Below are 25,887 nucleotides of genomic sequence, written 5' to 3'. Positions count from 1 at the left end.
GGGTGCCCGAGGCGCGCCTGTGTCTCAGAGGAGGCGAGGGGCAGGTTCTGCGTGGGGTGGAACGCGGCGGCTTTGGTCATCCGAGTCGATGCTCTGCGATTCAGCGTTTTCCTCCTTCCCTTCTCCCTGTTTTTTTGTTGTTGTGTTTGGGGGGGAGGGACGCCCATTGCACTGACAGATAATGGAATGACTGTTAGGTGAACTGACACGGAAAAGGCACTGTCTCCTTGTTGGCTTTACTGTATGTAGCTCCCTGAAGTGGCTTCCAATTCTGACAGTTAATAAACTGGATACTGAGGGAAGGGAGTTGCTGCTCTCATCTTTATTTACTCCAAATCTACCTAAAGGTGGTGAAAGGATGAATTCCGCTGGAAAACAATGATACCCCCAGGATTTGTCTTTTTTTTTTTTTTAGTTAAGATTCTATTTATTTATCTTTCGAGGGCAAGGGAAGGAGAGAAACATCAATGTGTGGTTGCCTCTCATGTGTCCCCTGCTGGGAACTGGCCTGCAACCCAGGTACGTGCGCTAACTGGGAATCGAACCCTGATCGTGTGGTTCTCAGGCCCACGCTCAATCCACTGAGCTACACCAGCCAGGGCAGGATTTGTCTTTTAATTTTTGCAACTGCGCTATTTAAGCTAATAGTTAAAGAATCCTAAATCATAAGGGAGATAAGCCATGAGAAAAGGAAACTATGGAGGCGCTCTGTACTGGAGAGAAGATCCAATAAATGGAATCAGTGAGGTATGTTTGGCAGAGGAGATTATGGAAAGATGCCCTATGCATCACATTATTTGACCCATAAGTGGCCTTTGATCAGCCGTCCCTCCTGTTTAATATACTTTCTTTACTGATCTTCCAGGACACCAGTTTTCTGCAGTCACCTTTGCTGATTTCACCTTTTCTCTCTTCTTAGAGTGCCCCCAGGACTCAGTGGTTGGGTCTTTACTCTTCTCAATATATACAGTCCTGATGATCTCATTCAGTCTCATGGTATAAAGTACTATTAATATGCCAATGACTTCCAAATTTCTATCTCTATCCTAGACTTCTAAACTCCAGACTTGAATATCCAACTGCTTATTTGTCTTGCCCTTATATGTCTAACGGACTTTTCAAAGTTTCCATGCTCCAAACTGAACCAGTCTCTATCCCCCTGCCCCAGACTGCCTCACCTGGAGCCTTTACCATCTCAGTTGATGGAAATTCCATTCTTTCAGTGTTTGGATTCAACTGTTTTCATACACTAGGGAATTCTGTGTGGCTTTGGTCTTTAAGCTGCTTGCAGAATCTTACCATTTCCCATCACCTCCAATGCTTTAATTCACCCTGGAATAAGCCACTACTCTTCTGGATTACTGCAACAGCCTTCTTGACAAATGTCCCTTTAATGCTCTGCAGTTTATATCAGTCAGAGTCTTTTTAAGAACATAAGACAGATTGTCACTCTTCCAGCCAAAATCTTTGAAATTACTTCCTGCTTTACTCAGAGTAAAACAAGTCCATATAATAGTCTGTAAGGCCATATGTGATCTGGTCTGATAGCTCTCTGACCTCACCTCCCTCTCCTCTCCTACAGTTTACACTGCTCTACCCACAGTGGCCTCCTTTCTATTTCTTGAAAACGCCAGTTACACTTCCTCCTTAGGGTTTTGCGCTGGTTGTTGTGTAGGCTGGGTGGAATGCTCTTACCCCTCCCTCACCTCCTTCAACTCTGATCCAATGTCACCTTTTCAATGAGGCTTTACTTGGGTCACCCTTTTATTACTGCAACCTGCCCCATCCCTTTTACACTCCTGATCCTCCTTTGTCCTGCTCTATTTTTTCTTCATAGAATATTATCTTCTAACATATTAAGTTATTGTATGCTTATTGTTTAGGTTAGTTCTCTCACTGTTAGAAGATATGTCCATAGGGCAAGGATCTTTGTTTACTGTGCCTGACTCATAGTTGGCCCTCAATAAATATTTGTTGAATGGATGAATGAATATGCACAGGTCTCAAATTGGTGGCCCAAGAACTAAGTTTTACTCACAATGTTTTGTTTTTTAATCATTTTAATTTTTTTTATTTTTTATTTATTTTTTATTTTTTTATTGATTATGCTGTTACAGTTGTTCTATTCCCCTCCACCCTACCCCTCATCCCCACCATTACCCCCTTTAGTTTATGACCATGTGTCTCAAGTCCTTTAGATTCTATATTTCCCATGCTATTCTTGCCCCCCCCATCTATTTTCTATCTACTGTCTATGCTACTTATTTTCTGTACCTTCTCCCCCCTTCTCCTCCTCCCACTCCTCTGTTGCTGACCCTCCTTGAGATCTTCATTTCTATGTTTCCACTCCTGATCTAGCTGTCCTTTTAGTTTGCTTTCGTTTTAGGTGTGGTTGTTAATAACTGTGAGTTTGTTGTCCTTTCACTGTTCATGTTTCTTTAACTTCTTTTTCTTAGATAAGTCCCTTTAACATTTCATATAATAAGGGCTTGGTGATGATGAACTCCTTGAATTTGATCTTATCTGAGAAGCACTTTATCTGTCCTTCCATTCTAAATGAAAGTTTTGCTGGATAGAGCAATCTTGGTTGTAGGTCTTTGGATTTCATGACTTGGAATACCTCTTTCCAGCCCCTTCTTGCCTGTAAGGTCTCTTTTGAGAAATCTGCTGACAGTCTGATGGGGGCTCCTTTGTAGGTGACTGTCCCCTTATCTCTTGCTGCTTCTAGGATTCTCTCCTTCATTTTAATGTTGGCTAATGTAATTACGATGTGCCTTGGTGTGTTCCTTCTTGGGTCCAACTTCTTTGGTACTCTCTGAGCTTCCTGGATTTCCTGGAAGTCTATTTCCTTTGCCATCTTGGGGAAATTCTCCTTTATTATTTGTTCAAATAAGTTTTCCACTGTTGGCTGTGCCTTTCCCCCTTCTGGTACCCCTATAATTCGGATGTTGGAGCGTTTAAAGATGTCCTGGAGGTTCCTAAGACTCTCCTCATTTCTTTGAATTCTTGCTTCTTGACTCTTTTCTGTTTGGCCATTATTTGCTTTCTTCTGGTCCACTCCATTGATTTGAGTCCCACTTTCCTTTTCATTGCTATTGGTGTCCTGTGCAATTCCATTCATTTTAATTAGTTTCGCCTTCATATATTTGTCTAATTTGTCGGTATAATCGACCAGTTCTGTGAGGATCCTGATCACCAATGTTTTAAACTGTGCGTCTGTGAGTTTTGCTATTTCTTCATCGCTTAGATCTATTGGCTCTGGGGCTCTGAGATCCTCCTGCACCATTCTTGGTCTGTTTTGGCCCTTTAAGTGTGAGAAGCGGCGCCTTGGATTCCCAGGTCGCTGGGTTGTGACGCTGTACGTGGGGGCATGGCCAGAGCGGGGAAATGGCGACCCCCTCTGCCCCTTCTCACAGCTGGGTGAGGAGCAGCGCTTAGGTGGTTCACCTGGGCCGGGCCACTCAGAGTCACTGGGTTATGACGCTGTATGTGGAGGTGGGTCAGAGCAGGGAAATGGCGGCGCCCTCCACTGCCGCTTGCCGTGGGGAGCTGCCAGCCCGGTCCAACCGCCCACTCCCTCGCCTGTCCACCCGCGCACAGATGCGCGACCTCAGTCAACACGCAGCCTCGGGCCTGGCTGTCTTCCCCGCGGTCGCTCGCCTGGTCGCTCGCTCGGTTGCTCACTAGGTCCAACCCTGCACCTGGATTCCGCGGGCCTGAGTGTGTCTGGCCGAGTCCTCCTGTGCAACCCTGCTCCGCCAGCCGCTGGTTTTGCCCCTTACCGGTCAGGCTGAAGAATTTGTTGTTAACGGACTTCTGAAAAGTTCAATTTTCCGTGTTCTGGCTGTGTTTTCTGTTGCTAATATTTAGTTTTCTCTAAACTTGGTTGTGTGAGAAGGCACGGCACATCCACCTATGCCTCCATCTTGGCGGAAGTCTCATTTTAATTTTTTAACTCAATTTTTTAAAATTGGAGAAATTTACCACAAAAATCTGTCTTTCCAGTTTTGTGGAAAATCATACACTCTGGCACCACAGAGTCTGCATTCCTGCCTGGAAACTAGATGAATGGAGCTGGTTATGTTGGCTTGAGACATGGTGTGAGCTTTCCATTTTGCTACAGCCCCACCCAGCAGCTCCACTAATTTCCTTTAGCTGTTAGGACTCCTGGAGACAGTTTGCAATTCCTACTCTACAAGGCAATTAGAAAGTTTAAACGTGTAGCACCCATGGGTTGTTAAAGGTAGGAATGTTAATGAAAATACAGAACTAATAGGAGCCAGGAACCAAACAATCAGGTCAGTCCCTGGACACCAGCTCTTTAGTTGCAGAAACTTAGGGGAGGTGGGTGTGTGTGTGTGTTGGGGGGGGCGGGGCAGGCTGGGTAGGCACTGCAAATACTTGGGCAGGGCTCTTTACCACTGGCCCAGTTGTAAAGTGCATACTTGGCTAAAGGGGAAGAGTCAGGTAGGGGGGCAGCTGAGTCCTGAAATGACATAAAGGCTGACTCCTTGTCCATGTCATAATGCCCACGGGGTCACAATGGCACCAGGTGGTCTAAACCTTTGTCACCCATCTCTGAACCTCACTTTGCCACAGGGAGGCACTGAACTGAGAAACTGCCTTGTAACAGGTTGCGCCCCTCTTTCTACTCCCTTTCTTATATCAAGAGGGGAAAAACACGGAACTACCTCTACCCAATCTGGTCACCATACGCCTATTATCTCTACTGTTACAAATACCGGATCACCCTCCGGGAGAAAATGCTGCCTTGTTACAAAAGGTACTTGTTTTCATCTCTACTTGTAGTTGTTTATGTAGAATATAAGGAAATATAAAGGAATTTGAAAGATCTTCTCAAATGGCAAGAGGTGATAATAGCAAAGTAGGGTGAAAGGCTGGCATGGAATTTAAGAATTTTTCCAACTGGCTGGCTTGGGAAAATGGAAACAAAACTGGTCTAGAGAAGATAAAATAGTGCCAGAGCCTGGTCCTGTGTTCCTGGAAGTTATGACCATTTCCCCAAGACTTAAATTTGGGCCTCTTTTTCCCAACCAGCATCACTTATAAGGAACGGGAGGACTTGACACTCCGGCCCCGTTCCTGTCTTCAGTGCTCCTGAGTCCCTGGTAGGCCCCCAGATGGGCAGAAGCACCGAGCAGGGTGACCAAGACCAGCTTAAAGAATTGTATTCGGTAAGTGGACTGTGAGTTGGTGCCGGGCAGTTGCATGCCTGCTGTGATGATACCTTGTACAGAAGGAACATTAGCTAGTTGGAAAAATAAATCATAGAAAGAGCAAGATGAGACTTCAAAGCTCATGTGTAAAACCTACTTGCTTTATAGATAAGGATTCTGGTGCAGAGATCGTAAGGTGGTGGAGAAAAGCAGGATGGCAAAAGAGGAAGTGGGAACAAAGAGCAGACTGTATAAGACTTCTAGGACATAAGGCTGTTCAGATGCTAACTTGGACTAGAACCCAGACCTCCTGCGCTTGCCCTTGTATCATTTTGCAGTAACTTGCTTGTGTGTGACCTTTGCATTTTAGATGAGAAATGGGAGAACTGTCAGTAAACACATATGATGGAAAAAAGTGAAAAGGTATTATCAGTAAGACACAGATGGCACAACTTTATTTAAAGAATAAGCTTTCTGATGTAAATGTCAGTTTTCTAAAGGGATAGTGCACCCTGAGCTGAGGTTAGCATTGACATCTGAATCCAGATTTCAGATGTTTGCTGTGGACAGAGATGGAGTTAGATCTTAGGGCTAAATGATATATAGTTGAATAAGACCTTGTCTTCAGTTCTCCCAGGCTCTCCATCAGGCCCCTCCTTGCTTCCTCAGACACCCAAATCGGCCTGAGATCTGATATGTAAGTACTAGCTGCATGCTGCACTTAAAAGCAGGAGACTGTTGCCCTCATTTGTATTCCTTTTCCAGGCTGGGAACTTGACGGTGCTGGCTCCTGACCCCCTACCCCACCAGGACCCCATGCAGTTGGACTTCCATTTCCGCCTCACCCCCCAGACCTCTGCTCATTGGCACGGCCTTCTCTGTGACCATCGACTCTTCCTGGATATCCCATATCGGGCCTTGGATCAAGGCAACCAGGAAAGGTGACCTAGCCTGGATGGGACACTAGGGAGGGAAGAGAGTTGGGGTTTCACTCTTTTATCACATCATCAGATACTGGGCATGCTCTAACCAGTGAGAGCTAACTCAGGAGCTGGATAGAGTCAAACCACTGAACTGGCATGCAGACAGGCCTCTGAGCCAGCGTGGATCTGGGGTTCAAGGGGTAACAGTCTATGGAAGGTTGCTGAATTCAGAGTCAGAAACACAGAAGATCCGTAAACAGCTGAATAGGACATGCTTTCCAGTTGTTGACTTCATAGAGTAGTCCTTTCTCCCTAGATACAATCCAGTCTCATAGTGTGCAACCCTTTGACTTCAGAGAAAAGTCTATCAAAACTAGTTTAGCAACTTCATTTCATGGCTTGGGTTAGCAAAAACTTACCAATAAGGTTTCTTGTGGATTCTGAGTTTGCTCAACATTTCATTAACCATGATTTTTCTCCCTGGCTTCTAGTCTGACTGCCACACTGGAGTATGTGGAGGAAAAGACCAATGTGGACTCCGTGTTTGTAAACTTCCAAAACAACCGGAATGACAGAGGTGAAGATCTGCTGTCCTTGGCCCTTCGTGTTGAAGCAGCAGCTAATAGTGACCTTTCCTTTTTAAGAGACCCTCTTCCCTGCAACTCTTTTTGAAAAAGGCATGCTCAAGCATTTCAGGTTACCCCCACCAAGGAAATGAAAGTATATAGCATTCTGTTTAAGTTATAAGTGGACTATTAGGAATTCCCTGCAGATAAATTTCAGAAGCCAGACTAGAAGAGCACTAATGAAATGACACAGAATCCATTCAAGGAATTTGGTTGGTAGGACAGAAAGGATTCCAATTATATACCAACAGTATGAAAGGGTTAGGCATAAAGCCCATAAGACCAGGACAGGAATAGATGCTTGGACCATATGTTACAGAAACTATAACCTCGTCTCTCAAGGACTTGATAATCTGTTGGATGTAAGTCAAGAGATGGTGAAGAGTTTACAACACCATCATTGTTAGACACTTCATAAACATCTTGTCTAAATTCTGTGAAGGTCCTGTAGTTCCCATTGTACAAAGAGAGTAAGTTCAGAAGGGCTAATTCATAGGATGTCACAAAGCAAAGCAAACGTTAAAGCTAGGGTTACAGTCTTAAAGTCTCACTCCAAAGCACATCATTCTGATAATGCCTGCACTACACTGCTCTCCCCACAGCCATTCCCTTATGGAAAAATCCAATCTCTGGGGGAACAGTGGTATTGTTTCAGAGTGTCCAATTTGTTCTCTTCTTTCACAGGTGCCCTACTACGGGCCTTCAGCTACATGGGCTTTGAGCTGGTCAGACCAGGCCACCCTGCCCTCCCTCCCTGGAACAATGCCATCTTTATGGTGTATCCCCTTGAAAGGGACTTGGACCACCTGCCCAGTGAACCTCCCTGAACATGCTTATTCCTACTCTGTGAGGGACTGGGGGCCTTGATAAATGAGACCCAGGATGTGATTCGAGACACCTTCTTCTATCCTAGGAATAAAGGGTAGTGCAATCCTCAAGTGTTCAGTTTCTTGGGGGGAAGGTGGGATCAGCTGGAATGGAACATGGGCCCTACACAGCTGAATTCACTGTAGGAAACGTTTAATGACTGAAAAGATCAGAGGGATCTGAACAAAGAGGAAAGAAACCCAAGGCTTTTAAGCTCCTTTTACCTTCCCCTCACCCCAAACTCATTTCCTCATTTATTCTAACCATTTACTGAGCACCTGCCAGGAGCAAGAACTGAGCCTTACTGGGAGACTCTCATGGATGTATTTCAGTTCAAATTGGATACAAGTGTCAATTCCTTCTCTTTGGATGTGGAGAAAAGAGAAGGCACATGAGTCCCACGGCTTTGATTCAGGGAGAGTAACAAGTAGGAAGCACAGAAGAGAGCATTCCGGGCAGTAGGAAAAGTACAGGGTCTGTGTTGAAGAAAGAACCCATCAGAATAGGTTGTAAACTGACAAGACTTAAAAGCCACATTAAAGGAACAAACTTTTATACAGAGCAAACTAGGAATGAGATAGGAATGTAGCTAGGAATGAGATAGCAGTCATTCTCCACAGCAGTAGGTCTTATGATTTATATTATGGGTCCTCTTTATTTAACAGTAAAGGCCAAGGAGCTGGGAAATGGGGTTATGTGCCCTCATGACTGTAGGGTTGCTGTAGAGTGGCTCCAATTCCGCTGGGGAGCCAAGGTCTGAAAGGTCAATGGCAGCCCTTCATTGATTTTTCTAAGACTGCTCATTAAAGCTGCTCTTCCATGGGGGTGTGTCTGCTAACTGGTACTGAGATATTTCTGAGAAAATAAATTTTGAAAACTGTTGCAATGAGAATATAGAGTTGCCATGTAGGGACAGACCTAGATCACTCATTCCTAGATTTTTAAAAAAGGTACTCTTATGTGCTAATTTCAAGTTTTCCAGTTTACCTTGTTGATCCTTTAAAAAATATTTATTTGCCATTGTTTTACCTCCCATATTACATTTATATTTACTTTCAAGTACCTTTAAGTTTCCACTAGATCCTCACCATACCACCAGAAGTGGAGAGAGGCTGTAGAGAAGCAGGCTACCTGAAGTCCAGAGATCTATTTGCAGACCCAGGTTTCTAGAATCCTAATCCAGGCCTTTTCTTCCAAACTTTAGGTGGGGTCTTATTCACACAGCCCGAACCTAAGTAGTTCTTGGAAACTTTAGGGAAAGAATACACGGGAGGAGCACTTGTTCACAGATGGGCCCCTCTATGTGAGGTATTCACAATTTTTACGAGACTTAGGTTCAGAAGATACCCAAAGACCTGCTTCCACCTTGTGATTCAACCAGTATTTAGTTTCAGATAATTTTTTGAGAACTTTATTCAGCAAAGAATCTCCCAAACACTTTAAACAACTATATATATTCTCTTTCTTCGGGGCTGTGTGTGTGTGTGTGTGTGTGTGTGTGTGTGTGTATTTTACAGATGCTATGCTAGCAATTTAGAATATTTCCTGAGCTGCCTCTCCCCTTATATTTTAACCAAAGTGTACAGAAAAATAGATGGAACACTGTTTTCAAAAGACTTGTCTCCAATAGCATCAGCAATTGAGGATGAGAGGCAGCACTCTCTTACCCACTTCCTGAAGGTTTTTAATACAAATGTGCTGATTTTTGCCTTTGCCTTCTGACTCAACTGCAGTCTTTCAGTTCATCACTCAAAATCTTCCCTTCACCAGAGTCACCTGAGAAGGTGAGTCAGAAGTGTGCAGAATCATCACTTCCAACGACCAAACCTTGGCTGCTTCCCAGCCTCAAAAATGACACAGCCTAGCAGGAGTATGCATTCGGACTGGCTGAGGGGAACAAGCCAGATGTTGAGCAGCCTGGACATAATGCAGCAGTATTTAAACACTGGAAGGAAGGTTGGTGTGGGGTGGAGTACTTCCCTCTACCCTATACTCTTTCTGGTCATCCCACGGAAGGAGAAAATGCATTTGGTCCACAGCAAACCATATTGTGTAATAAAGGAGGAACAGCGTAGATCTCTTTGTCATATGCTCCTCTCTCCAGGCACCAAATCCTGTCAAAAACAAAGACAAAACAAGCTTGAAAGGGCTCAGTCTGAGAGCAAGTTAAGCTACAGGAAAGCAGCTGCAGAGAAGTACTGTTTAGATGGGCGATGGAGAAGAGAGTAAAGCAAGGCCCCTACTATCACCCTCATTCCCTTTCCTGTTGCTACAGAGAGATGATAGCTCCACTCACACAGCAAAGCAGATGGCTGAGGCAGCTGAAGCAGACTTCAAATTAAGTAGTCATCCTCAAGGTTATCATCACCAGACATAGAGGCAGCTTCTACACAGCAGAAATGAGGAGAAAGTTAGACACTGTCCTAATCTAGCGGGCACTGCCAGTGAGGCTCGGTCACCTTGTTTAAGAGGCAAGCCTTAACAAGTGCCCTAGTCTGGAGAGACTGACTGAGAAATGGTAATTTCCAAAGATGCTCTAAGGGAAGAAAGGCTGTTTGTACCTGATAAGCTAAGGCAGGAGAGGGTATTTGCTATCTCTCCAGAGCTCTTTTTTGTCTCAGTGCACATGCTGCTGAGAGAAACATCTGTTTCTGTGTCCTGAGAGGATGTAAACAAGAGAAAAAGAATGTGTTGGCTGGTGGGAAAGGAGTGGCCACTCTGTCATTTTGCTCACAAGATCTGCTTTAGGCAGTTGAGTTTGTTGCTGAAGAAAGACAGAGTGCCTCCTTTAATAAGCCAGAACAGCACTCTACAAAACGTCATGCATATCTAGAAGTCCTCATGTCTCTTACATCACGAGATTTGCCCCAAAGAGACACCCTCAGTGACTGCAATAGCTCACTCACCACATCATGTAACACATCTGGGACAGTTCTGTTTTCTTTCACGTCTTCAGGAAGCTCAATTGCATATCCTTTACGAACTAATTCTAACCCAATATCAAGTTTCTGAGGAGATAAATGAAAAGGGAATGATGTTCTCTTTGTAAGGAAGGGCATATCGGAGGAAACAGGGCAGAAGAGCTAGGATTGATACTTGACACTCCTTTGGTGGGATGGTAAGCAGGATCTTATGAAGTAGAAATAACATCAGATAGGGTTTCTGGGAAAGAAAAAGTAAATTAGGGTATAAATATACTAAAGAGCCAGTGAGTAATGAGTTGAACCTCAACCTTACCTTCCCATTGCTAGTATCATATAAGTAGATCTTCGGCCAAGTTGAGATACCAGTCTGGACGTAGCTAGAGATCTTGGCCACCAGAGGCTTCCAGTCAGCACAGTGAGTGAGTCTGTCAAACTCATCCAAAGCTTCCTCTTCCCATTGTTCACCTGGCAAAAGATTGTAGGGAGAGCCTAAGAAGGAGACAATGCTGACAGGGGAGGGATTATACCCTGGAGGGAATTAGAACTACCTCTTTCTATTCCAGAAGGCACCTATGTCTGACAGCTAGGCAAGTTTCTGGCTGTTGATTCCTAGTTCTGGTGAGGAAAAGACACCTGAGCCCCTTGAACTCAAAAAGCCTTGGAATGTGAGAACTCCCATGTATTATATTAAAGTTATTGTATTTGGAGGCAAGGTCAGTACGTGTTGTGGCCAATTTACCTGAGGGGGCGATCCGTGCCAGACTACACTCTATTGCTTGAAATGGAAGACTTAGGAAGTCACTCCTGAAGTGAAAAAAAATAAAATTAGACTCCTAGTGCCAGAAGGGCCTTCTTCTATTATTCCAGACAGCACTGACTAACTCAGTGGGAGGAGATAATCTGTTCTATGTAAATAAGCTCTCCCAACCCCCCCTTGTGATGAGCACTAACAGCTAACTCAACACCCTGTGGCCAGGGTTGAGTCAATAGTTGGTACTCCTGCCCTGGCCAGTGTGGCTCAGTTGGTTGGCATTGTCCCACAAACCGAAAGGTCACCAGTTTGATTCCTGGTCAGGGCACATGCCTGGGATGCAGTCCTCTGGGGCATGTACAGAAGGCAACCAATTGGTATTTCTCTCTCACAGTGATGTTTCTTGCCCTCTCTTCCTACCTCCCTTCCTATCTTAAAGAAAAAAAGCTGGCACTCTAGCCTGATTTCACCTGGCCTCCACACTGACCTGAGTGCCCTGAGGTCCCTCAGTGGGCAATCTCCATTATCTCCAAAGTCAACAAAGTAGAGGTCTAGGTTCCCATTCTCCAAAGTGCCAAGGACCCGGGCTCGATACCAGGAACCATTTGTAGATAAAGGTGCTGCTACAATGTCTCCTACATGCACAGTCATGTCTTCAGGCTACACACATAAGGAGTCAGGAGATGGTAGTTAGAAAGGGGTAGGCTAGCCCTAGCTGGTGTAGCTCAATGGATTGAGTGTGGGCCTGCAAACCAAAAGGCTGCCCGTTCGATTCCCAGCCAGGGCAAAAGCCTGGGTTGCTGGCCAGGTCCCCAGTCAGGGAGCTCATGAGAGGCAACCACACATTGATGGTTCTCTTCCCCTCTTTCTCCTTCCCTCCCCCCTCTGTAAAAATAAAAAAAATAAATTCTTTAAAAAAATGGAGTAGGCTAAAAAATAAACAGGTAATATCAGAAGGAAGAAAGAATGAGTTGTTGCTCCACAGGAAAGGAAGAGAATACACCACAATGAAAAGGATAAGCCCCTTTTCATCAGATTCAGCCCTCTCCCTCACCAGACTATTCTCATAGTGCTGGGTCATCTCATTGACAAGCTTATCCAACTGCAGGCTTCGAGAACCAATGATTTGAATCCAGAAGTGGTTAGGATGTTCAGAAGCAGAGACGTAGACTTCCAGGAACTCATCAGCATGGAAACTGAAGTCAGGACTGGGGACTAAACACAACGATAACCAAGTTAAGGTGCAGAATTATCACCGTCTACTATGGTAATGGTATCAGAATCATCTCTAGTCAGAATAAGGAGACTACATCAGGGGGTGAGAGGTAAAAATACCAAGTGGCTATTACAATTTTTAAAATGGCTGGAGGAACAACTGGATGAATCACACAAGAACATCCTGAAGAAAGGTACTGAGCTGTGTTCTGTACCTTCCTATGTAATTGAGTAATAAGAGAGTTTACGTTCTTAGTCATCTGCCAGGTATTCAAATCAGTCACCAAATATAATGACGGTAAATCCTCCACATGCTAGCTGCAGCATGGACCAGCAAAGACACATGGACTGATGTGGGCTTGTCCAGATTTCATTCTTCCACTGACTCATTATGTGACTCTGGACAAGCCTGTGAACCTCTCAGGGGCCCTGGTTTCCCCTGCCTATCCCATACATACCTAGGCATGAAAAAGAAAGCTCACAGCCTTTTAATTCTTCTTGAATAGTGATGACTTTTAAAAACAACAAGACAAGCCAAAAAAAAAAAAAAACTGGGCTGAGTATTCTACCTGTTTAATAAGTATGTTAGGAGAAAGAATATAATGTAAATTATTTGATATTATTACGCACAGGCTGGTTTCCTGTGAAGTAGCATAGTGCCATATTGTTTTCCATAATTAGCTTGTTTGTATTCAGAAAAATATTATTTTCATTTTGAGGAACAACTATGAAAGACACAGGGATGAGGACTGGGGGGGGTGGGAAATGGGAGGGAGGGGGGAGACGGGGCGGGGGGGGCTGGGATGGGAGAAATAGACAAAAAAATGTACTTGAAAAATAACTAAATAAAATATTTTAAAAATATATTATTTTCAGTACTAATGCAAGTAAAATATCACCAGAAAGGTGTATCTGTGATGAAATTTATTAGTCAAAAAAATAGAAGTTATTTTTTATTGCTTTCAATTTTGGGTTATCTAAGCCAGTATTTCTTCTATCTCTCATACAGCTATGGGTTCCCTCTGTTACATACTTTCAAACACGGACATCTCTGGACTGCTCTGGGCTCCAGGCTTCTGAAAGCTGTCACCATTAGGTTTCTCCCAGGAACCTTCTTCTGGCCCTATAGCAACCATGTCACCACCTCCTTTGCAGGGAGGAACTGCCAGTGGTGAAGCCTGCTCCTTGCTAGTACCAGAGTTTTTCCATAGAGCTGGCTCTCCAGCTGCACCTGACTCTCTCACTTCCTCTCTTCTTACACTGATTGGCTGCTTGCGTGGGACTCTGGTTTCTGCAGAATGAGTAATTCTCTTCCGAAGTTCTTCATCTTCTGAAACTTTCTCTAGTATCAGATGCTGTGGAAAATAAGAGAAGGGATGATGGCTACGTGGCCAGATATTTTGACACAGGATGAAATAAAGGGTTCTTTTCACTCTTAGACATGATTTAAGTCTATCAGCTACTTGCCTTGGCTGCTGCCACTTCCTTCTGTGTTCCTGAGATTTTAATAAGTCTTGATAGTAGTAATGTCCCCTCTGATTCTTTGTCACAGGTAATTTTGGCTCCAGAGGCCTTGCAGATAGAACGAATTGTCTCGCCACCTCTCCCTACATTGAACAATACATAAAATCCTGTCCTTCTGTCCCAGCCAACTTCAACTGCTAGAGAAATCACTATTTTGTATACACTAGAAGAGAGTCAGTTCCCATTTTCAAACTGAACAGAATGCAAAAGCAGGAGCTACTGAAATCCCTACTGAAGAAGAATAATTCTGGATTATCTCCTCTATCCATTTTATTTAAACTCTAACATTAGCTAGGTTAACTTCTCCACATCATTTCCATTTTCTGACCACTCAGCATACTTCATAACCACTTCATCTACAAAGTGTGGTGTGTGAACCACTGGACCAAGGACAGGACATTTCTCTGCTTCTAACAGCAGCATAAGGAATGCTCTAGAGGAAAGCATGGCAGGTACTCTCTATAGCACTATCTTGAAAGATCTGGGAAAACACAAACATCCTCAGTCTCTTTAAAAAATCTATTATGAGGTCAGTACCTCTACCTGAACCTTTTTGGAGCCTGTTTGTAAAGTTCAGATCATGCAACTTCTTAAAGTAAAGGGTTTTGCTTTACCAACAGACCTGTAAAAAAATAAAACTCTGGTCTCCATGTCCTTTTTTTTTCCCTCAGCAAGGTGAAGGGGGAGTAGGCCAGGAAAAACCCTTGTGAAGATGTGAAAGAAAGGGAAAGGGAAAGAAAAAAAAAGAAACAGTAGAGGAAGCTGTCCAGTTGGTACCTATGATTCTGCCCACAGATCTCTGGGGAACTGAGAGCTGCTCAGACACTGGAGCATTCTCTGTCAGGATCTGATGGATTGCTGCTTTGGCTTTGCACACCTGAACAGGAAAACCACTGATAAGCAGCACCCGCTCATCGCCTACATCCTCCGTGTCCACATCAATCCGAGCACCTGTCTGTTTCCGCAGCTGCAGAGAAAAGGATACATAGCAATATGCTCTGGAAGAGCTCCCCTTTAGCTAAGGACACACTAAATCTAACCATGGAGGTAGACGGATTTGGACACAATTATCAGCAAAATCAGGATGTTATAAGCAGTCCTCATAGGTACTTTCCTTCCTCACAGGAAGGAAATTAGTGACAAAGGCAACCCCCCATAGCAGTTAATTTAAAATAGTTTCTCTTTGTGTTTAGAATCCTCTTTCTTCCTAATATTATTTGGATTAGAGAATCAAGTATTTTCCTTTCTTGACACCCCACCTGAACAATGAAAGATGGTAAGAAGAATCAGGCAGCAATTCAGTATTTAATGTCAATTAATGAGAATTTGTTAATTCCATAGTAGAAAAGAATGGTTCAAGCTATACCAATATGAGATGAATCCAATAAAAAATCCCCATTTCAAGCTAGGTCATCCATTCTCTAGGGAGCAGAAGTACTTATTTCTAGAAGGTAGACACCATATTAGTTAAAAGTTCCTGTATTTTTTCTTTTAAAATATACATAGTGTGGGTGGGTTTTATGGGATGGGGCAGAGAAGGAGAAGTAGAATCAATTTCTGGGAAAACAGATTGCTGGCTCACACACTTACCTGTTTAATATTGGCTCCTTGCCGGCCAATGATGAGCTTCACAGCCTCCTGAGGCACTCGCATCTCTATCTCAATGTCATCCTCCCCCACAAATGTCAGGCGTTCTTCTGCACAGATCATGGCTCATCAGACCAAACTTAGATAACACCTAAAGCTAATACCAGCCCTCCCCTGAATCTAGCTGTCACAGACATGTTCATCTAATAGATAAACTGAGGATCTTAACCACAATGACAAGGAGAAATAGCATCTGAGTGGGAATTAAAAGATCCCCAAAGACCAGAAGATGAGCATTCTCTCTGGGATACTATTTCAGATGTTAAAGTGGGGAATGCATTTGGCTCTGCAACCAAGAAGTATTGAATTTTAGGCACACTATTTCTTCTGGAGAAGAATGAAAGGCTAGAAATTGCCTGAGGAGTCCATTAGGCTCAGAACTTCTCCTGTTTGTACATAAATCATTTCTTTAGGTCTTCTTCTCTACATTCAGCCTCTGGGGAAAATCAAACCCCACAGTTAGCCTTCTCCTAACAACTAAATAGAAGAAACATATAAAAAAAGATGAGAATATTATGGATATTTAAAAAAATAAAAAGAGCCCTGGCTGGTGTAGCTCAGTGGATTGAGCGCGGGCCTGTGAACCAGAGGATCGTGGTTTGATTCTCAGTCAGGGCACATGCCTGGGTTGCGGGCCAGTTCCCAGCAGGGGATGCACAAGAAGCAACCATACATTGATATTTCTTTCCCTCTCTCCTTCCCTTCCCTTCTAAAGATAAATAAATAAAATCTAAAATAAATAAATACAATAAAAAAAAGAAAAAGAACCCCCTGCAGTGTGAATGTTGAAGGGAACAGATCAATAGAATTATAAAATGAATTCTTCATTTCACAGAAATGATAGTTTCATATAAATGATGATAGCGTTATATTAAGAACATAGAAAAGAAGGAACTATATAGTTTCCATCAAAGACCCCTCAGAGAAAGCCAATTATATTCCAACAAATGATCCCTGGTCTGGCAAGGACAGTTTTCATTTCAATTCAGCAAGGCTGGAACACAGTCTGAACTTTTGTGCAGCTGTGGGATTCACATACCTCTGCTTTCCCTGTATCTGCGGTATAGGATATAGGCAACTGTTGCACCTGCGGGGATCCCGAGGCCCAGTGCTATTTTCTGAATAGTGGACAAATTTGTCCAAGAGGGACGTTCAGTGGACATTTTCTGCTGTACTCCGACTTACATCCTGAAATAAGCAAATGAAGGCAAATAAGCAACTTTCATTCAATTCCTTTATGACTGGCAAAGAGACATGGGAACACATTCTATTATTTATTATTGTTATTATTATTAAAGAGAATACTACTGCCTACTTTTCTATTTTAAGAGTTTGAGCAGTCTCATCTGTATCATGTAAAAGGTCTCAAGGTTTTTTTTTTAAAAGTGAGCTAAGGGGCACATACACATACACCTAAATAGAGGTATACTTCATTCCCTCACACCCAAGGAGAACTACACATTGATCACAGTTTTCAAAGACAAAGAAATGAAAAATTATTAAATGAATATTTAAAAATACATATTTAGATTTTTATATCAAACCATTTAAAATTCTTATATGAGCCCTTCTATATGCCTCCAGGCCTTTCCTGAACCTGTTGTCCCTGCTAAAAATGGCTCTCCAGGCTTAGTTTTGGGCTTTGCTACTTCTACTTATCTTTCTTGGAAGTATTGTCTTTATTTACTATCTATACTCCTGACTTCTATTTGCTACTCAATGAATAGTGTAAGGGAGTTTATGCACTGTTCCACCAAAACTACAACTTCCCAGATAATCAACCTAGATGACATGTACGAGCCTTATCTAATTTTACCTCTGTTCTTCCTTTTTCTTTGAAATAGGTTTCTCCTATTTTGCTGGAGGGGCCTTCTGAGTTCTGGGCTTGTCTTCCTGTGGCCTCTATCCATTGCTATTGTCACTCTGCTCTCTCTGGGTGATTTCATACACACCTGTAGCTTCAATTATTACTTACCTGCTAATGACACCAAAACACTGCACTTGGACTGATTCAGAATCTTACCAAATCTCATTTAGACAATTGTAATGGTCTTCTTACTGGCCTTCTTACAATGGCCAGTAAGAAGTCATAGGGTCACTTCTGGTCAAGATGGAGGCATTAGGCAAAACATGGCTCACCTCCTCACACAACCACAGGAAAAATACAACTAGGCTACAAAACAGTATCATCCAGAATCAGCAGAAAATTGAGCTGTATGGAAGGAAGTCTGACAACCTAGGTATTAAAGAAGCCATAGTTATCTAGATGGGTAGGAGGGTGGAGACACAGAAAGGCGCAGACATGTGCTGAGAGGCACGGAGTGATGTGGGATGGGCAGTCCCTCAGCAACATGCAGTGGATAAAAATTGGGAGGGATACCTCAGGAGCAAGGGACCCCAGCCCCACACCAGACCACTCAGGCCAGGGTTCTAGCACCAGAAAGATAAGTCCCTGTGACTCTGGCTGTAAAATTCAGTGGGGGTTGGGGCAGTGAAGAAACTGTGGGATTCTCAGGAGTTTCCTCCTAAAGGGCATGTAACAAACTTAGGACTTTGGCAGACTCACTTCCTCTGGGGTTCAGCATTAGGGCAACAGCTGGATGGGCATCAGCATCATCAGGAGAGAAATGAAACTGTCTGGTATCAGGGCTAGTGCCAGGAGACAGCTTCCTCCCAAACAAAATGCTAGCAGCCAGGCAGGGGCACTGTCCCCACTCTGAGCCCTCCCCCAAACACAGCCACAGTACTGCCACATGGGTTGCCTCACCCTGGCAATTACCTAAAGCTCCGCCCCACCCAATGTATCAGTGTGCTTTTCTACAGTAGGCCATATTACTATGGTAGGGAGTCAAAGCAGCTCTACCTAATACGCAGAAGCAAACACAGGGAGGCTGCCAAAGTGAGGAGACAAAACATGGCCCAAATAAAAGAACAGATTAAAACTCCATAAAAAGAGCTAAATGAAATAGAGATGAGCATTCTATCAGATGAAGACTTCAAAACACTGGCTATAAGGATGCTCAAGAAACTTAGTGAGGACCTCAACAGCATAAAAATATCCAGTCAGAAATGAAGGATACATTAATTGAAATAACAATTTACAGGGAACCAACAGTAGAATGGATGAAGCCAAGAGTCAAATTAATGATTTGGGACATAAGGAAGGAAAAAAAACCATTCAATCAGAACAGCATGAGGAGAAAATTATCCCCCAAAATGAGGATAATGTAAGCAAACTCTGGGACAACTTCAAACATTCCAATATTCTCATCATAGGGGTGCCAGAAGGAGAAGAGGAACAGTAAGAAATTGAAAACTCATTTGACAAAATGATGAAAGAAAAATTCCGTAATTTGGTGAAGGAAATAGACATGCAAGTCCAGGAAGAAGAGAGAGTCCCAAACAAGATGGACCTTCAAAGAAGCCCACTCCAAGACACATCATAATTAAAATGCCAAAGCTTAAAGATAAAGAGACAATCTTTAAAGCAGCAAGAGAAAAGCAGTTAGTTACCTACCTACAGGGGAGTTCCCATAAGACTGTCAGTTGATTCCCCAAAAGAAACTTTGAGGGCTAGAAGGAACTAGCAAGAAGTATTTCAAGTCATGAAAAGAAAGAACCTACAACCAAGACTGCTCTACCCAGCAAAGCTATCACTTAGACTTGAAGGGCCATAAAAGTGCATCCTAGACAAGGTAAAGATAAAGGAGTATCATCATCACCAAGCCATTATTACATGAAATGTTAAAGGGACTTACTTAAGAAAAAACAGATCAAAACTATGAACATTAAAAGGGCAATAAATACATCTAGCAACAATTGAACCTAAAAAAACAAGTTAAGCAAACAGGCAGAACAGAAACAGAATCATAGATATGGAGATCCTTTGGAGGGTTATCAGTTGGGAGGGGAAAGAGGGAATGGGGAAAAGGTGAAGGTATTAAGAAGTACAAATTGGTATGTACAAAACAGATAGGGGAATGTTAAGAACAGTATAGGAAATGCAGTAGCCAAAGAACTTACATGAATACCCCATGGACATGAACTAAGAAGGGAATTGCCTGAGGGAATGGGGGGTGCTAGGTGGAAGGGAGTGAAAGAGAAAAAACTGGGACAACTGTAATAGCATAATAAAATATACTAAAAAAAAAGAAGTGACTGAATCAATTACTCACACTGTATCTTCATTCTGCTACCAAGCAAATCTTAACATCCCTCACTATATCTCCTTATTCCATATACACTCTCACCTTTCCAGACCATCTCTTCTCAAATCTCTAGTACTGCCTTCTCCATCCTCTCTCAGCTGATGTCCTTGCTTCCTATTTTACTGCGAAAGTAGAGCGTTCAGGGAAAATAAACGTCCACATTACCCATCTATCTCCATCTGTGCCTAATATCCTGTCTTCTCTTCCGTAGTCATGTATGAACTGTCTTTGCTCTTAACACTGAAGTTGCTCATAAAAGTGTTACAACACCAACACTGCTCTCCCTCCTTCTCCTGCATCATTAATGTTTTCCTCTCTAATGAATTTTTCCATCAGAAGACAAACATGCTAAATATGCTATTATTTCTTTCTTAAAGACAACACTTTCTTGCCCTGGCTGGTGTAGCTCAGTGGATTGAGCACGGGCCTGTGAAGCAAAGGGTCGCTGGTTCGATTCCCAGTCAGGGCACATGCCTGGGTTGCGGGCCCAGTCCCCAGTAGGAGACACCTAAGAGGCAACCACACACTGATGTTTCTCTGTCACTCTTTCTCCTTCCCTTCCCCTCTCTCTAAAAATGAATTAAAAAAAAAGACAACACTTTCTTGATTCCAATTCTTCCTCCAAATACTTCTCATTTCTTTTATTCCTCTGACAAGAAAACTCAAGTGTGCTAATACTTCCATGCTCAATTTCTCTCCTTTAATACACTCTCATAGCTCCTGTCAAAGTCAATGATTTCACATTGCTAAATCAAATGATCAATTCTCAGTCCTCATTTTATCACAGTGTCTGGCACAGCTGCTGATGGTTTCTTCTCTGAAACATTTTCTTGGCTTCCACAACAGCACACTTTCTTTGCTTTCCTTCTCACTTTCTGTCTGCTCCAACAGTCTCAAGTTCTGGTTCCTTCTTCTTTTTCTAATCTCTAAACACCAAAGTGGCCTGGGGCTCCATCCTTTGCCCTCTGTTTTCCATCTCATTTCCTTGGTGATCTCATCAAGTCTCATTCATGGTTTGGCTTTAAATCTTACCTATATGCTGAAAACTCTCAAATTCATAGATCCAGTTGGACCTTTCTCTTGAACAACAGGTGCATATGAAACATCTCCATTTGATGTTTCTTAGGCATCTCAAACTTAACAGGTACAACACTGAGCTCCTGATCTCATCTTCTTTCCGTGTTTTGTCTTTACCACCTTAGTAAATGGTAACTCCCACCCATTACATTTATTTTCTTTAATTATACTTTATTGGTTATACTATTACAGTTTTCCCCATTTTTCCCTCTTTACCCACCTCCACAAAGTACCCTGCATTCACTCAAGAATTCCCCACACCACTGTTCATGTCCATGGGTCATGCACATAATTTATTTGGCTACTCCATTTCCTGTACTGTACTTTACAAGCCCATGGCTATTCTGTACTTGTTTTTACTTTTTACTTTTAAAAAAGATTTTATTATTTATTTTTAGAGAGGTGGGGGGAGAAAGAGAGGGAGAGAAACATCAATGTATGGTTGCCTCTCCCACGCTCCCTAATGGGGATCTGGCCTGCAACCCAGGAATGTGCCCTAGACTGGGAATCAAACCAGCAACCCTTTTTTTCTATCTTTTAAAATATATTTTATTGATTATCCATTACAGTTGTTCTATTCCCCCCTTCATTCCCCTCCACCCTACACACTGCCTCCCCCACTATTCCCCCCCTTTAGTTTATGACCACGTGTCTCAAGTTCTTTAGATTCTATATTTCCCATACTATTCTTGCCCACCCCCGTCTATGCTACTTATTTTATGTACCTTCTCCTCCTCCCACTCCCCTGTTGCTAACCCTCCATGTGATCTCCATTTCTATGGTTCCGTTCCTGATCTAGCTGTCCTCTTAGTTTGCTTTTGTTTTAAGTGTGGTTGTTAATAACTGTGAGTTTGCTGTCCTTTCACTGTTCATCTTTTTTATCTTCTTTTTCTTAGGTAAGTCCCTTTAACATTTCATATAATAAGGGTTTGGTGATGATGAACTCCTTGAATTTGATCTTATCTGAGATGCACTTTATCTGTCCTTCCATTCTAAATGAAAGCTTTGCTGGATAGAGCAATCTTGGATGTAGGTCTTTGGATTTCATGACTTGGAATACTTCTTTCCAGCCCCTTCTTGCCTGTAAGGTCTCTTCTAAGAAATCTGCTGACAGTCTGATGGGGACTCCTTTGTAGGTGACTGTCCCCTTATCTTTTGCTGCTTCTAGGATTCTCTCCTTCATTTTAATCTTGGCCAATATAATTATGATGTGCCTTGGTGTGTTTCTTCTTGGGTCCAACTTCTTTGGGACTCTCTGAGCTTCCTGGATTTCCTGGAAGTCTATTGCCTTTGCCAGATTGGGTAAGTTCTCCTTTATTATTTGTTCAAATAGTTTTCCACTGGTGGCTGTTCCTTTCCCCCTTCTGGTACCCCTATAATTCGGATATTGGGATGTTTAAAGATGTCCTGGAGGTTCCTAAGTGTCTCCTCATTTTTTTGAATTCTTGTTTCTTTGTATTTTTCTGTTTGGTCACTTTTTTCTTCCTTCTGGTCCACTCCCTTGATTTGAGTCCCAGTTTCCTTTCCATCACTATTGGTTTCCTGTGCATTTCCCATCATTTCAATTAGTTTAGCCTTCATCTGTTCCTGTAATTTGTGACTAAAGTCAACCACTTCTGTGAGCATCCTGATCACCAGTGTTTTGAACAGTGTATTTGAAAGTTTTGCTACTTCTTCATTGCTTAGAGTTATGGGCTCTGGGGCTTTGAGTTCTTCTTGAGCCATGTTTTGGTCTGTTCGTGCCTTTTACGTATGAGGAACGGAGCCCTAGGTGTTCACCAGGGCAGGGCCACGGAGGTCTCTGGGTTGTGTTGCTGTGTGTGGGGGTGGGGTCAAAGAGGGGCAATGGCAGTCCCCTCTGCTGCTTCCTGCCACTGGGGCCTGCACGGTCCATCTCACTGCTCATTCATTCACTGGTTTATCTGTGTGAGAATGTGTGACCGCAGTCAGCCTGCTGCCCTGCACCCTCACTGGGTCTGCCCGTTGCTACTCCACACCTGGGATCGGCTCATGGCTGCCTGCGTGGCTGGGTCAGTCTGGGGGATCCTTACTGCCAGAATCTGCTCCACTGCTGGCTCCGCCCCTCTTGCCAGTCTGGCTAAAAGGTTTGTTGTTGTCGGACTTCCGTTTAGTTCAATTTTATGTGTTTTGGCTGAGTTTTTTATTACTGAAACTTTGTTGTTTTTAAACCTGGTTGTGCGAGAAGGCATAGTGTTTCCACCTATGCCTCCATCTTGGTGGAAGTCCTTGTCTTTACTATTAATGTGCCCCAGTTAAACACTGTTAGCTCTCTGTTGTGGGCTGAGCATGCTGAGGACACAAGAACTCCTGCCCTGAAATACTCAGCCTAGTAGGAAAGGTCAACACCAAAACAACTAATTACATGTAATGAAAAGACTATACATTTTTTATTCATACAACAATTATTGGTTAATGTAACAGCTGGGAGGAACTAGAATTTAAAAGGTTTATTCCCTAGATGGTACACAAGTGAAAATCACCCTACTAAAATACAAATTATTTATCTTGTGCATTCAAACCAATAAATATACAGTATCCACTGTGTGCTTGGCCCTGGAGATACAACACCTCAGAGAGACTTGGTAGCTGCCTTTACTAAGCTTTCTATCAAGCAAAGAAAGTCCTATCATGACAGACAATAGTCTGTAGATGTCAAAAGTTTAGGGAAACTGAAAGAAATCTAGCCCTGCAAACAAGAGCAGTAATTCATCCAGACTCTAGTGTTGTCTGCCTTTAATATCACCTTTCTGGCCATAATTCATGTTTATGGGACAAAGAAACTATAAAAGTCCAGAACTGAAAGGGACCACAGAGATAATCTGATCCTACTAATAATGGCACAACTGGGGAAACTGAAGCCCAGGGAGACAAAGAAACTTCCCTAAGGATACACAGCTAATTAGTGATTTCCGCACAATGTGGTGTGCAATGTGGTTTGAAGACCAGTCACCAATGGCACCTCTTTAAGGAGACTCACAGAACTAACAGTATTGTTTTATCCAGTTTGGAAACTATTAAGATCAAGGCAAAATTATATCTGATATTCCTCTGGCTCTGCAACCAAATCCTCAGTCCTGACTACATTAGGTCTCATTGTTACAGGTTTCCATAGCACTCCAAATACTCCTCCAGAACACATGCATTGCTAGAAAGTTTTGATTAAGGGCTGTGTCTGTAGTGAAAATGAATTCAAGACAGCTACAGTGGGGGTAGGGAGATTCATTCAGAAGCCAGTCCAGGTGTCAGTGATAAAGATGGAGAAAAGTAGATGGATTAGCAAGTTTTAATAGGTAGACTACATAAGACTTAGCAATTGATTTATGGAAATGTTACAGGGTGATCCAAGAAGCCAAGTTTCCTATTTGATGACAGAGAATATTGATGATTTGGTGGGGAGTGTATGTTAGAAAGATGATACCTGTGACAAGAATACACTTACTGGGTGACTTCTATTTGAACTCAAAGCTATATTTTACTAACTCTTCTTCAGATGTTACAAGTGAAGTTTTTGTTAATTAAGTTATCAGCTGATGTCTCATATAATAAGTATTTATTTGATTGATCAAGCAGTTTTCTTTTTCTTACAATTGACATATTCTTTCACATTGTTGTTTCTTTTCAGGAAAAAGAAACAAAAATGGGAAAATATGATGGAAATGGGAATAACTGTATAACACTGGCTGCTGAATTGTCTTTGATTTTATTACTTCAAACAGAATGTGAAGAGCAGGTCAGAATCTAAGACCATTCCTAGGGAAAGCAGGATTAAAGAGGAGACATGTGGATCATTTCAAGGCAAGAATTGTAGCTAGATAATGGTTTTTAATATAGGCAGAAACTTCGAAGTTCCCTGACATTTGTATTAAACAGCTGCTAACAACTATCTAATATGAATAACTAAGGCTTACTTCCACATTATCATTTCAAAAATAGTTAGAAGTCAAATCACATTCTGAGTTCCAGTACTCTTATTCCAGTTTTTCTCCTAATAACCAGAACCCACAAAGTACCTAAAACGTGTCAATAGGCTTGTTGAATTGAAGTACCTCACTCAACGTCCTCATCCTTGCTACATTTACTTTTAAATCAGTGCGTGAAAAAGCCTCAATCCATTTCTCTCAAGCTGAGGAAAGAGACTATAAAAACGTAACTTTGGCACGGGAGTCTCCTGCCAAAACCCACGATATCTGCATTTAGGAGTAAGGAGGGAAACTGGCGAAACAAATACTCCTCACCGCCCCCCCCCCCCATTTAGTAGTCAGACTACAGTCATTCTATTTGAGATAATCCAAGAAAAAGCTGGGCAAAATAAAAAGCAAGCTGATAAAACTGACGGCGGTTCTCAAAAAGGCCCAATAATCCATGGAAGAGTCCCAACTGGCAAACCCTCTCGCACAGGGTCGCTGTGGCTTACCCCTGCGCCCAGAGCATCTTTTCTGCATCCGATTAGGTCCCCAGAAGATAAAGTTGTCCGCAGCAGCTCCTCACCACCCGGGGCTCGAACGGCCGCCCCTCGCCCGGGGCCCTCGCGGACCTCCCTTCCTTAGCCCTACACTCATTTTCCGCTCCTCGGCGCGAGGACGCCCCCAGCCGGGCTGTTTCATAACCCCAACCTCCGCTCCCGCTACCCGCCCTTACCGCCCTCCGAGTCGGCGGTCACGGCTCCTCCTCGCACCTCAGCCCAGCAGCGTCGCCTCCTCCCACTCGCACGCCCGCACGCCGTCCCGCGGACTCCGTTTCAGCCGCCACTGCCCCGCCTCCGCAGCCCTCCGCACCAATCAACGCCCGGCTCGCAGCCCCACCAATGGTATTCCCAGCCACAACCAATCCCTCAGCCGACTGGCGGCTGAGTGCGGATACACAATGACCCGGATGGAACTCAAGGCGGTCCACCACAACAGCCAATGGGACCCAGGGAAAGCAGACT

General features: G+C 43.1%; 2 protein-coding genes across 6 annotated transcripts; one reads left to right on the top strand and one right to left on the bottom strand.

Annotated features, from left to right (window-relative positions):
* The first annotated feature begins 62 nt into the window (after positions 1–62).
* Positions 63–7,614, top strand: OAZ3 (ornithine decarboxylase antizyme 3). Its single transcript, XM_053670482.1, is given in 8 exon segments — positions 63–241; positions 444–747; positions 4,671–4,783; positions 5,059–5,119; positions 5,121–5,195; positions 5,943–6,118; positions 6,592–6,677; positions 7,411–7,614. Coding segments are annotated over 7 exon segments (720 nt in total). The 5' UTR covers positions 63–241; positions 444–681; the 3' UTR covers positions 7,554–7,614.
* Positions 7,615–8,481: 867 nt separating this feature from the next.
* On the bottom strand, positions 8,482–25,708 carry TDRKH (tudor and KH domain containing). 5 transcript variants are annotated; one of them, XM_037143676.2, is made up of 14 exons: positions 25,599–25,680; positions 16,694–16,842; positions 15,598–15,704; positions 14,785–14,974; positions 13,951–14,090; positions 13,517–13,838; positions 12,323–12,483; positions 11,756–11,928; positions 11,257–11,321; positions 10,831–10,982; positions 10,500–10,601; positions 10,155–10,251; positions 9,890–9,979; positions 9,617–9,707 (listed from the first exon to the last, which is right to left on the bottom strand). In XM_037143676.2, exons 2-13 carry the CDS (start codon positions 16,815–16,817, stop codon positions 9,927–9,929), a joined length of 1,686 nt encoding a protein of 561 aa, XP_036999571.2. In that variant the 5' UTR covers positions 16,818–16,842; positions 25,599–25,680; the 3' UTR covers positions 9,617–9,707; positions 9,890–9,926. The 5 variants fall into 5 exon arrangements, with proteins under 5 accessions (XP_053526693.1, XP_053526690.1, XP_036999573.1 ...); XM_053670718.1 differs by lacking the exon at positions 9,890–9,979 and having other exon boundaries at positions 8,482–9,707; positions 25,636–25,708; XM_053670715.1 differs by lacking the exon at positions 9,890–9,979 and having other exon boundaries at positions 8,482–9,707.
* Positions 25,709–25,887: the final 179 nt, after the last annotated feature.

Source organism: Artibeus jamaicensis, unplaced genomic scaffold (genome assembly GCF_021234435.1).
Source record: "Artibeus jamaicensis isolate MK-2021 breed Jamaican fruit bat unplaced genomic scaffold, CSHL_Jam_final contig_1715, whole genome shotgun sequence".
In the NCBI taxonomy this organism is placed as follows: Eukaryota; Metazoa; Chordata; class Mammalia; order Chiroptera; family Phyllostomidae; genus Artibeus; species Artibeus jamaicensis.
The sequence above is the reverse complement of the archived record's forward strand: the minus strand, read 5'-3'. Positions and strand labels throughout refer to the sequence as shown.

Bases quoted from the DNA above. Each gene is read 5' to 3' on its own strand.
- TDRKH (XM_053670718.1), bottom strand. From the start codon at position 16,817: ATGTCCACTGAACGTCCCTCTTGGACAAATTTGTCCACTATTCAGAAA. The intron at 10,602-10,830 runs GTAAGGTTGAGG...TTATCTCCTCAG, and splicing joins ATGATACTAGCAATGGGAAG to AAACTTGATATTGGGTTAGA. The intron at 10,252-10,499 runs GTGAGTGAGCTA...ACATCCTCTCAG, and splicing joins CAGATGTGTTACATGATGTG to GACACAGAAACAGATGTTTC.